The 12,489-nt window shown below is 38.2% G+C and overlaps 1 protein-coding gene across 9 annotated transcripts in view; it reads left to right on the plus strand.

Moving 5' to 3' along the window:
- The window catches only part of LOC306886697 (protein numb homolog), a 71,782-nt gene that overhangs the window by 34,323 nt on the left and 24,970 nt on the right, over window positions 1-12,489 (plus strand). For all 9 annotated transcript variants that reach the window (XM_079444019.1, XM_079444016.1, XM_079444020.1 and 6 more), the window contains exon 3: window positions 11,083-11,157. In XM_079444019.1, coding sequence (XP_079300145.1) covers window positions 11,083-11,157 — 75 coding nt within the window. The remainder of the gene's footprint in view (window positions 1-11,082; window positions 11,158-12,489) is intronic.

Genomic DNA, 12,489 nt, shown 5'->3' on the forward strand with positions numbered 1-12,489 from the left:
GCGCAAAAACGTTCAGTTTACGGTCATATCCTTATCTATAAATGCCAAATTCACGCGAGCATTTCCATTTTTGCATAAAGGTCCGTCCTGACAGTCTGTGTTAAGTTTAAAATACCGAATGAGCGCCGGCGCGGCGGGCGCGCGCACGCGCGTCAGACGGACAGAACACAGTAGAGGGAGACAATTAATAGGCTTTTCAGCGCAAACATATCCACTGTGCTGAATTATCTGTTGTTGAAAGTTAATTTAAGGTTTAAAAGTCAACATGCAGTGCGAATATTTTATGAGAGTAGGAACTTTAAAGGGATAACAGCGTGTAATTGTCTGTCTGAATATAAACATGAGACGCTCCATAACGGCCTTTTACAGGATAAAGAAATGACGAGGTGACTGTGATCAAAGTAGTTCCTGCAGAACATTACTCTTACCTGTTGGTTAACACTGAGTTTGTGTTTTTATTCGTCTTTATTATTAGGCTTTATTATTATCTTTATTAATTAAATTTTTAATAGAGGTTTAAACTATGTTCAATTTTTACAATGCTTAACAAATTTATGTAAGTTTAACAATGTGTTTATGTAAGGTTTGTGCCACTGCTGCTCTAAAGTAACAGTATTGGTGATAACCAAAATCATTTTTCGGCTTTCTGTACTGGTTAGTACTCCAATATGTGTAAGCTCTTTAGTAAAAGTAGTAGGCTATTTTTAATGCTATAATATCATTATTGCTGTTATATATGAAAGAAAACCAGAGCACTTATTTTTTTTTGTATTTTTTATTTGAGTATTTTTTTTTCGCGATACCCAATTGCAGTCAAAAAGTACATAAACAATACCAGCAAGAATGCAAGCTGTTATGAGGCCATTTTTTATTATTATGTCCAATAAATGACAATAACATTTTTAAATTTAAACAAATTTTTGACAAATTTCTAAAATATGTTTTCTCTTTATTATGATAAGTGGTCTAATAAATTAAGCACTGTATGTTTTCATAGCATTCAGTTGTCACGTTTGTTTGTAGAACATTGGGCAGAATGTGAAATAGTGTTTTTTTTGGTCAATATTTTTTAATCCGATTAATCGATTAATCGAAAGAATAATCGGCCAACTAATCGATTATCAAAATAATCGTTAGTTGCAGCCCTAAATATAGCAAAAGATACTCTAGAAAAATCATGGATGCACAATAATTTTATAAAACCTAGTGAAACATTTTTATTTACAAATAAAAGTGAATGTGTAGGACTAAATCTGGTGAAATAATACATATTGCTCTTTGAATTGTTGTAAAATATATTCATGAAAAAACAAGCAAATACATTTATATATAAATATATAGGCTACTATAAAATTAAAATGCATTTCTTTTAAATCTGTAGCACAGTAATGAAGGCAGCAACATATGATAGATAGGACAGAACAAGAAAGACTGTTAATAATCTTTCATTGCGCAAAAGTAAGGCTCCAATATAGAGCAGCAGAAAGCGCTTATGTGCATCCCGTGTGCAGAATGATGCACTTGAAGCGACACGGAGTCACAGCGCACAGCCCTCTGAGTCCGCATAGAAACGTTCAAAGTACAAAGGGAAGAGATATTGATGCGTAGCGTATTAAATCTGTGCGTAAGTTTAAGCCTTTTCTTTTAACAGTTTTAAACCTCAGTAACTGTGCGCTCTTGAAGAGAGTTTGACTGTAGTAACCGAACGCGACACACAGTTTGAACGCTGAATGGAGGATGACAGACAGCCGCGGCGGAGAGAAGAGTTTACCTGAACTTGAATTTAAAGACTTAAATATTCATCTGTACCTCAGATTAAACTATGGAACAGCTTCAGAACACTTGAAATATAGTGCACGAAAACTTTATTGTGCTTTATAATGTTTTTGTGCCTTTCGTGGGGCTCAACAATAACACAGAATATTATACGCACAATATCGGATTTAGATCGGTCTCGTCTGACCGATACCCGATCCGCAGAAAATGACCGTATCGGAGTCGATACCGATCCTGAGTATCGGATCGATGCATCCCTAGTTTTAGGTAGATGTCCTGCAGAGAGGGGAGAGCAGACCCTGAGATGCGCTCAGCTAAGCGCACAACTCTCTGTAGTGCTTTGCAGTCCTGATTGGAGCTGTTTCCATACCGCACTGAGTCAATACACTTTCTATGGTCCCTGGATAGAAAGTTTTCAGGATTGCTGGTGAGACCCTGAATTTCCTCAGCTGTCGCAGATGGTACAGTCTTTGCTTGGCTTTCTTAACCTGTGTTTGGATGTGTGTAGTCCAAGTCAGGTTCTCGGAGATGTTTACACCGAGGTACTTGAAGCTACTCACTTTCTCCACAGGGGTCCCACTGATCATAAGAGGAGTGTAGGGCTGCTGCTGTCTCTTCCTAAAGTCCATGATCAGCTCTTTAGTTTTGCTCACATTCAGAGAGAGACAGTTGTCCTGGCACCATGATGTGAGTCTCTCTACCTCGTCCAAGTATGCGGTCTCATCGTTGTTGGAGATGAGGCCCAGAACCACAGTATCATCAGCGAATTTGATAATAGATGTGGAGCTGTGAGAGGACACGCAGTCGTGCGTGTAGAGAGAGTAGAGCAGGGGACTCAGGACACAGCCCTGTGGGGCTCCTATGTTCAGGGTGATGGAGTTTGAGGTGAACTGGCCAACTTTCACCACTTGAGGTCTGCTGGTGAGGAAGTCTTGAATCCAGTCACAGAGTGAGGGGTTTAGGCCGAGGTCTGTGAGTTTAGAGGCCAGCTTGATGGGGACTATAGTGTTGAAAGCTGAGCTATAGTCAATGAATAGCAGCCTTACATAATTCCCATTGTTGCTGTGCAAGTGTGTGAGGGAAGAGTGGAGGACGTGAGAGATGGCATCGTCAGTGGATCTATTTGGGCGATAGGCAAACTGAAGAGGGTCCAAAGTATCAGGTGTGGAGGAGCAAATGTGGCTCTTTACAAGTCTCTCAAAAACCTTCATGACTATAGATGTGAGGGCAACTGGGCGATAGTCATTCAGGCAAGAGGGTTTATTGTTCTTAGGCACAGGGATTATTACGGATTTTTTAAATAAAGTGGGAACCACGGAGGTAGCAAGGGACTCATTAAAGATAGACGTGAACTAATCAGTGAGCTGATCAGCGCAGGACCTCAGAACACGGCCGGTTATCCCATCAGGTCCGGCTGCTTTCCTGATGTTCACTTTCTTTAGTACCCTCTGAACCTCATCCTCCAACACGGTGATTACAGGATCACCGCTGCTCTGCCCGCTGCTTCCTGACGCGCTGGTCAGCAGAGATGCGCCGCCACCGTTGCAATCGAAGCGGCCGTAGATGATGTTTAACTCGTCGGCCAGCAACGGATCTGCTCTCACCTCCGCGGAGGATTTGTTTCCGAAGGCACAGATGGTCCTCAGTCCCTGCCACATCCGTCGAGAGTCATTGCGCTGAAAATGAGACTCAATTCTCTCTCTGTATCGGTGTTTACTCTTACTGCGTGTCGGAGAGCATAGCACGATGCATTGTACTCGCTCATATTCCCGGTCAGAAGAGCCTCGTTGTAAGCGACAGTGCGTGTGTTAACCGTAGCACGGATTGTTCTGTCCACCCACGGTTTCTGGTTGGAGAATGTCCTTATCGTTATTGTTTCTGTAACTTGCTCGGTTAGCGTGTTTACAAAGCTTAAACGCGCTAAAATAAGAGTTAAAATTAAAAACGCATTAAAATAAGAGTTCTTCTGTTATCTTTGCAGGTCACATGTGACCTTTGCTATAAATATGATTTTAACCTGAAAGTATTTTACATTTTCTAAGAACTGGCTCCTCGCACACGGTTCTCTATGTAAAAATGTAAAAAAAAGGGCTAAATGTGCCACCAGGGATTCTGCAGGTCCTTAAAAAGTCTTAGGCCCGGTTTCACAGACAGGGCTTAGACTAAGCCAGGATTAGATCATAGTTCTATTAGGACATTTAAACAATTAGAAAATTATAAACGTGCTTAGAAAAAAACATCACTGGGTGCATCTCGAGACAAAACAAAGGCACTGTTATATTTTAAGATCAGTCAGTGCAAGTTTCTTTGTCGAAACAGCTCAGACTTACAATTTAGTCTAGGACCAGGCTTAAGCCTTGTCTGTGAAACCGGGGGTCAATGTCTTAAATGTAGTTTTATCAAAAAAACTAATTGTCAATCTTAAATATCTTAAATGGTATAACAAAAACCTTAATATTTTCATTCAAGAAGTCCTAAAATTGTAGATGGGAAAAGCACAAATTGCAATAGGGCCTAATGTATTTTTTTTTTACTTGAAAACAGTGCCCTCCAAATGTATTGGAACAGTGAAACAATTCCTTTATTTTTGCTATAGACTGTAAACATTTGGGTTTGACATCAAAAGATGAATATGAGATGAGAGATTAACATTTCAGCTTTTATTTCATCTGGATCTGATACACAACTTAGAAGATAGCACCTTTTGTTTGAACCCACCCATCCTTCATGTCAAACCCAAAAGTTTACAGTCTACAGCAAAAATAAAGGAATTGTTTCACTGTTCCAATACTTTTGGAGGGCACTGGATATATATGTATGTCATTGTTTAATGTGTGCCTGATAAGTAAAATAATTTGTTACATGATTTATTTTGAGATTGTATGGGTTTGTTATATATAGACATGCAGTGTTAATTTATTTGTGAAATTAAAATAAGTTGAGTCAAGTTGTCTCAAATGTTATTAAACTAGACACGGGTCAGAATGGTTGATTTAGCAAGTTTAGTTTTCAGTTATTTTTGATTTTATAGAAGTTGCAAAGAGATGCAAAAAAAAAAAAGTAAATAAAAATAAAAGTACCGTATTGACCCGAATATAAGACGACCCTGATTATAAGACGACCCCCCCTTTTTCCAGATGATTTTTCCTTTTGGAAAAAGGCTTTTTGAAAACAAAATCTATTTTTTTTTTTTTTTTTTTGTCTGTCTGTCTGTCTGTCTGTCTGTCTGTCTGTCTGTCTGTGTGTGTGTGTGTGTAAAACACATTTTTTCTTAAATTATTTTCATAATGCATATTTTTCCTATTTTTGTTTTGAAAGCATTGTAAATAAATACTGGTAAAATGTACCAACAATGGCATTTAAAAATAAACACTCTTTGATATACCATAAAAATAACAGGTAGCCCATCTGAATTATATAACATTCAGTCGATCCATCTCATAGTAGCCTGCCAAAATTTTATTAGCAGTAGAAGTGAAATCTTATTGTAGTCTTCAAATCTGGGTACTGTCTTATATTTGAGAATCACTTACAGAGGAAGTTTGGTCCCAGCAGGCTAACATAAGTCACGACTCATGCTGCTGTAAGCTTTTCTTTTTCTTGTGTTTTCACTAGCGATCTTTACTAAATGACACATTACATATTCCATGGCACACTCATTTTATGCGTATTTGGCTCCACCTATTGTTGTGGGTGTATTATTGACATGTCAAAGTCGAGACCCTGAATATAAGACGACTGCAATAACCGTCAATACGGTTATTGATATTCAACTTTGTTGAGAGCGTTTGTTTGTTTTGTTGGCAAATGACTGGCTGCAATCTTTAGTGGTTCTGCACAGTCCACGCCGTCCTTAACCTGCTTTTGATGTGTACCCGATTTACCACATTTACCCACAATCCCACAGAGGGAGCAGCCTGAAACCAAAGACTCCTCTTCATTCTGACCATCAGCGCTCCTCTCCTGCTGTAGAGCTCTGTGCTTTTAGTCTGCTTTATCGTATCATAGTGTAGGTCACAGTAAATTGGTGGCCTGTGGCGGGTTGGTGTCTTTATGTGTGTGTGCATGCGCGTGTGTGTCTCTGTGTCTTTTGTGTGCGTGTTTGTTTTGTGTTGTGTCCTAGATTCACTCACATCATCTGAGCTCTTATTTCTCCTCCTGCTGATCATAAATATACTCCATACAGCTCAGTATGAGAAGTGTGTGCGTGTGTGTACAGTGAGTCAGTGTTTTGTATGGTTTGTGCTTTTGTTACATGAGGTGCTTTTTAAGGTGTATGACATCAGAGAAATTGGTTGTTTTGATCATTAGCTATCACTTTACTCTTTTTACATGCAATAGAAAAGTTTTAGTGCAGTAATTATGCTTTGTAAAGCACCTTGTATTATAATAATAATTATCATTATTGTGATCTTGTGAATAATTGTAACCAGAAATATAAAACATTATAATACTTATCTGTTCCATCAGAAAGAATAATGCATTGAAACAAACAACCAGTTTCAGATAAAACAAGGAAGCTGTAAATAGTATGCTTTTTGACTTTGATTACAGTTATTTGTGAAAAGATCAAATGTTGCAATGTACATTATGAATAATTATAATGCATTATATGTAAAGTGTTAGCGTTTTGGTGAATAAAAGTGTATAATTATTTAGTCTATTTGTTGAATATACAGTTCTACCATTAAAAGACCGCATGAAGTGTTCATATGTCCCTATGAAGTATGTCTGATCAGGGTCTGGTGGACATGATATAGCCATTATACAGGACTTTCTTCATAATTCAAGTATTAGTTAAAAGTAGTTCTGCATATTGCTAGTGTTAATCAGTTCATCTTTGTATGGCTGGTCACTGATGTCTCTGATGAATAGATGTGTGTTAGAAGCAGATGGAGGTAAAGCCAAAATCTAATAAACACTAACCCCAGAATGTGTGTTGTAAAGCCTTGCAAAAAATGTTTGCCAAAACCAAATGAATTCTGTACAAAATATATGCAGGGCTTGATAATATGGACTGCCGGATGGCCCGTGGTCAGTGTGAACGACACTCGGGACAGTTGACCGAACTATCCTGACAGAACTACTGTCTTGATCGGGCCACTAAAGTTTGCCATTTGCACAATTTTAATCCTTGCCAATTGAAACATTCAAGTGCAAGAAGTGAGATCTGGAGCGTGTGAACTCTGCATTGAGCTCTCTCTCACGTCTTTCACTCGAACAGACACATTTTTTTGGTAAGTTTCACACTTACAGCCAGTTATCATTAACTAAAATAGTCTGAACTCTGAAGATCGAGTTTTTGATACCTGGCTTTGTTTTAACATTAGGCCTACATTTATGAACGTATGTGATGAGCAGTTGACACAGAGGTTTGGTAGTGTTGAGGACACACTCATGTAAGCGGTGACTGCTGAAGAAGAGCAGCTCTATGAATAACTCTGTGCCCATTTCCCAGCTAAATCACTGCTCTGTTCTATTACAGGCTAAGGCTATTACGGCTGCTCTGGTGGTTATAGACAGCTGCTTTTCTCATTCATGCTCCATAAACTACTTCAGAGCCAGGTTAGAAGCCATGTCAGATGGAGACCAGACCTTAAAACCTCATTTGCCAGCTCTCTACATGAATGTCAAACTCCAGATCATCACACAATCATCTGAACACTGGATAAATCTAAATCATTTCTGATCCATTCTAATAGTCACGTTTTTAAAGTGACAGTGTGTTAAAATAACCTTTTATGTACTTGTTTTGATGTACAGAGCTGATGTCACGACAGAGTTAGAACCGGTGAATGCGGTTTACAGGTTTCATAGAAAGAGAACCATGTGCACGGGACGTCGGGCTAGCGATTTTGCGAGCCCTGATTTACTTTTTTGATTGTAAAAATATCTCCTTATACGTTTCCCCAGACAAAAGTCATAGAGGTTTGAAACTACATGACGGAATTGTAATTTTTTGGTTAATCTAATGCTTTAGCGCTATCTTATATAGTCAGATTACAGCAGTCCATGTAAACTAAGCCTTTGCCAACATAACTAGATTTAACCCTATATATCCTACTGTATCATATTTGATACACAAATTTCTAAGGCCTTTTAATGATCGAACCTCTTAATGAGCTTCGCTGTACGTAAAAATCATATTCAAATGTCAGTCTCAAGTATGATCACCAGGCTTTTGAGGAGCATTTATTTTATATTATTTTTTGATCATGAAACTAAGCATTTAAATATCATCTTACTAAGACATATTAATGGAGATATAGAGTGACGACTGATATTTATATCATTTTATGTAAGTGTCAGCAATAATGTGATAAAGATCTCATTGATTTACATTACAAGCTATCAGAATTTCATCTTACTGTTTGGCCATATAAATATATAATCATCTGCACCAAATTGCATATTTTTGCTTTGTTTTTACCCCCGAGTAAAATTAAGATGCATTTCCTCTATATTCTCACTATATTATCCTATATGAGCCATATAAACTCAATATATTTTTTGTTTGTTTTTGGTTAAATATTTATTTTGGTTTCAAATATTTTTACATTTTATTTAAAGTTTCAAACTTTTCCATTTTACAAAATTAGACTTTACAGTAGTATCGTCCTATCGGCAGCCTGTGAGATCGCCGATACATAATATTATTGTTCAAATGTTTTTCGTTATTTATGAGTAAAGTGAACCAACTCCAACGTAAGGCTGAATTTGTATTTAACGTAACAATTTAATAGAAACATTGTAAGCTACTAATTATAATGCTTACATTTCCTCAGTTATTCGAAAAGGAGCAAAGAACATTTACATTACCGAAGAACACCATAACTGACTTCAGTTAGCCCTTCAAAAAACACTTCCGTTATAATCAGTGCATGATGAATACATCTGTTATACTCTCATCGCACGCACATCTGTCCTTTGTTGTTAATGATGAGAACTCATCACACCGTGTCCTAACTACACACGACGTGACAAGATTCCAGCGAGAAGCAATTTGGGTTTCCACACCAGACGCGACGCGACAATCAAATATCACAGCCAATCAGAAGCGTGTGTGGGTGGGCTCTCTCTGGAAGTGCACTTCATATTTCATATTTCACTAATTCATAAATATTAAACTTTTTAACATCATTAAATGTACATATTGAGTGACTGATAACATCTTCGTCATGGAATACACTTGCTGGTTCACAGTTTTAACGACATCTTTGCTTTAATTTATTTTCAAGATCTTAGATACACTGTCTGTTGTTGCTTTCAGTATGGCTATAAGGTCACACAATATGATATTTAAACTCGTATTATAAAACGGATAGTTCCGGTCCTTGATTCTGATTGGTTGAGCCGCGTTCGAAACTGTTGTAAATTACAAACCTACACCTTTGTTTACTTTGTGTGTTGCAACCACAACTGTTTCTGAGGAACTACATTGTTTGGTGGAAGAATACTGTTTTTATTAATATCATTACACTTTATTTTGTGAAACCTTACTACGTTTATGGAATAACCGTTTTGATAATAAGCGCAGTGAAGCCGTGGTTTACAATAAGCCCCGTGAAGCCGTAGTTTACAGTGAATTTATAACCGCTATAAGGGGGTTTTAGGCACTACACTTCACGTCGTGCCTAACAACGCCCCTTAGCTGTTATAAATTCACTGTAAACCACGGCTTCACGGGGCTTATTGCTTTATTAGATACGTTTAACTTTGAATAAAGCACAATCTCTTTAGATTATCTACTGTCATAGTTTGTTTATTGTTGTTCCAGTCATGACGTCATGGAAATAGAAACCGTTTCTGTATTAGAAATTTCGCACGTCGCCGTCGTGGCTAGTTAGGACAAAAACTCTGATTAACATGGAAAAGAAACCTTTTATCGCGTGTCGTGGCGTCACGTGTAGTTAGGACACGTACAAGGGTAAATAGGGGTGTAACCCCGGTGTCCTGGCCAAATTCCCTCTACTGGCCCTTGTCTATCATGGCCTCCTAATAATCCCCATATACTTGATTGGTTATATCTCTCTCTCCTCTCCACCTGTAGCTGGTGTGTGGTGAGCACACTGGTGTCGTTGTGCTGTGGCTGCCGTCGCATCATCCAAGTGGATGCTGCACACTGGTGGTGGTTGAGGAGAGACCCCCACATGATTGTAAAGCGCTTTGGGTGTACAGCAATATACAATAAAGCGCTATATAAATGCATCATTCATTCATTTAAATAAAAAAACTGGTTGTTTCAATAAGTTTTGAATAGTATTTTCTTTATTCTTTAATTCAAAACCTATGTCTAAAAAGTGTAATATTTCATGTTTTTGAGGTCTGAGATGTGGGAACGGTGAAGCGAGAGACGGCAAACATTTAGCTAATCAGCTAATATTGTCTTAAATAGCCTGCATAGCACTTCATCTTTTATAACATGGGATTTTGACCAAATGTATTCAGTGATTTTTGTAAAATGTTGCAAGATGATGTTAAAAATGTTTTTTGGGTGAAACATTTATGTTTTGGACATATAAGGTAATAAAAAATATTTTTTAAATTCCTTATCAAACTACAAAGCATGTACAGAAAATATCTTTAATAGAAATTCTGTGTGGAGCATGGCCCCGATCCGTGCAACGTTCTCGCCTTTTCCTCCCTTACCTGTTTGCATCTCTGATTGATAAACTCAACGGAATTGTGTGCAATTGGATAGAACGCGCATCATTGTAAAAACACGGAAAAAGAAATATGATGGAACAAATAAGCCTTAATTAGATGGTATTACTAGCCTGATAATAATAATCATCTTGCTATTGTCAGAGGCATCAGCCACAGGCGAGATCTCTGACTATCATCGATACACAATACTATGTCGGTCTAACCCTACTTTACAGGCTCTTAATTCATATGTCAGGCTTTACAGGGTTAATAAGCAGGTGCACACATGACTCGTGGTTCTCTAGCCGCTCTTATATGTGACTCTGCTGATGTCACAAACTGACAATAGTAGCTCCTGAGGTCTGTGTGTTTTACTAGGGGAAGGGGAAGGACTTCCTGTCAGTACAATAGCTGCCCGCCTCTTGGTCTGACCTCAGTCCCAGGAGTTTTTAGGGGTGAGACGCAGTGATGTCTTCTACCGGAGCGCTCTGCAATGGGTAGAGGAGGGCGTCGCTGTTTCCGCACATTGAGTGTCAGCGGCCACCGCTCCAGTAGTTCCAGCAGGAATAGATGGGACTGCATGACCTCTTCCTGTTGAAACAGGATACCCTGAGTCACGGTTTCAAAGCTAAACTGCTGTTTTTCTGTGTGTGTCTGTAGTATCTGGGGCACGTGGAGGTCGACGAGTCTCGTGGCATGCACATCTGTGAAGATGCCGTCAAAAGATTGAAGACGGTAGGTGCACAAACGCACACAGACTCCCTTCATCGGTCACATCTCCAGTGCTGGGACGACATCTCCTGTTCTTCACCTGAACAGTCTCCTCAGTCTGTGTCTTCCTCCGCTCACACCACAACTCCTCTTTCCTGCAGTCGACACCAAGTGATCTATTTAAAGCGTGTCTGCCTCCTGCTGCTGCTCTCTTCCTCTTCCGCTGGCCTTGCTCATGCTGTCATGCATCAAAACTAAAGCTTCATGTTTAATAGAAGTTGAGCTCAGTCGACAGCATTTGTCATAATGTTGATTACACAGAAAACTATTGTCAGCCTGTCCCTTAACAAATCTTACTGTAACATTAGGCACTGTGATGCTTTTTTTCAGGATTCTTTGAATAGAAAGTTAAAAGATCAGCGTTTTATTTAAAATCCAAATCTTTTGAAACAATATATGCTACTGTTCAAACTTTGGGGTCAGTCATTTTTTTCCCTTTAATTTTGTGAAAGACATTACTACTTTTATTTGGTAAGGATGTGTTAAATGCATAAAAGTGATAGTCTCTTTACTATCTAAATATTGTTAGAAAAGTTTTATATTTTGAGTAAATGCGGTTCTTTTTAACTTCATATTCATCAGGATGTTTATTCAAGGATCCTGAAAAAAAGTATCACAGGTTCCCAAAAAATATTAAGCTGCACAACAGTTTCCAAAATTGATAATAAATCAGGATCATGTGACACTGAAGACTGGAGTAATGATGCTGAAAATACAGCTTGGGTCACAGGAATAAATTGCAATTTAAAATGTATTAAAATAGAAAACCATTTTAAAATGTAATATTACAAAATATTACTTTTTTTTTTGTATATTTGATCAAATAAACTCTTGATGAGCATAAAAGACTTCCTTAAAAATCTTACTCGTCCCAAACTGAGCGTAACTTTCTTTTGAACCTGATATATTCTTTTATTTTTACATTTTTTTTTTTTCTGAGATCATCTTCTGAGATGTAGAGCCCTGTATCACTTTCCTCCTATCCCTCCACTGCACTCTCATCTGATTTCCACCCAAATGCTGCTGGTTCTTTTGCCAGAGCCGGTTCTCGGTCAGGAGGATTTGTGACGCTCTCTCAGAATCACTCCTGATTGTGTTACTACATAACCTGCCCACAAACCAACATGCAACAGCAGTCTCTGTATACAAGTGTTTCTAGGTTTGATAACATTGATAATATCCAAAGCTAATTAATAAGCATCACATTTGGGCTGAAATGCCAGCACAGCTTTTTGGTGATTGTTTTGAAAACTTTATTCTTTATGAAGACATTATTCTGAATGCAGAGAACAGGTA

Source organism: Barbus barbus (genome assembly GCF_936440315.1).
Source record: "Barbus barbus genome assembly, chromosome: 20".
Classification (NCBI taxonomy): domain Eukaryota; kingdom Metazoa; phylum Chordata; class Actinopteri; order Cypriniformes; family Cyprinidae; genus Barbus; species Barbus barbus.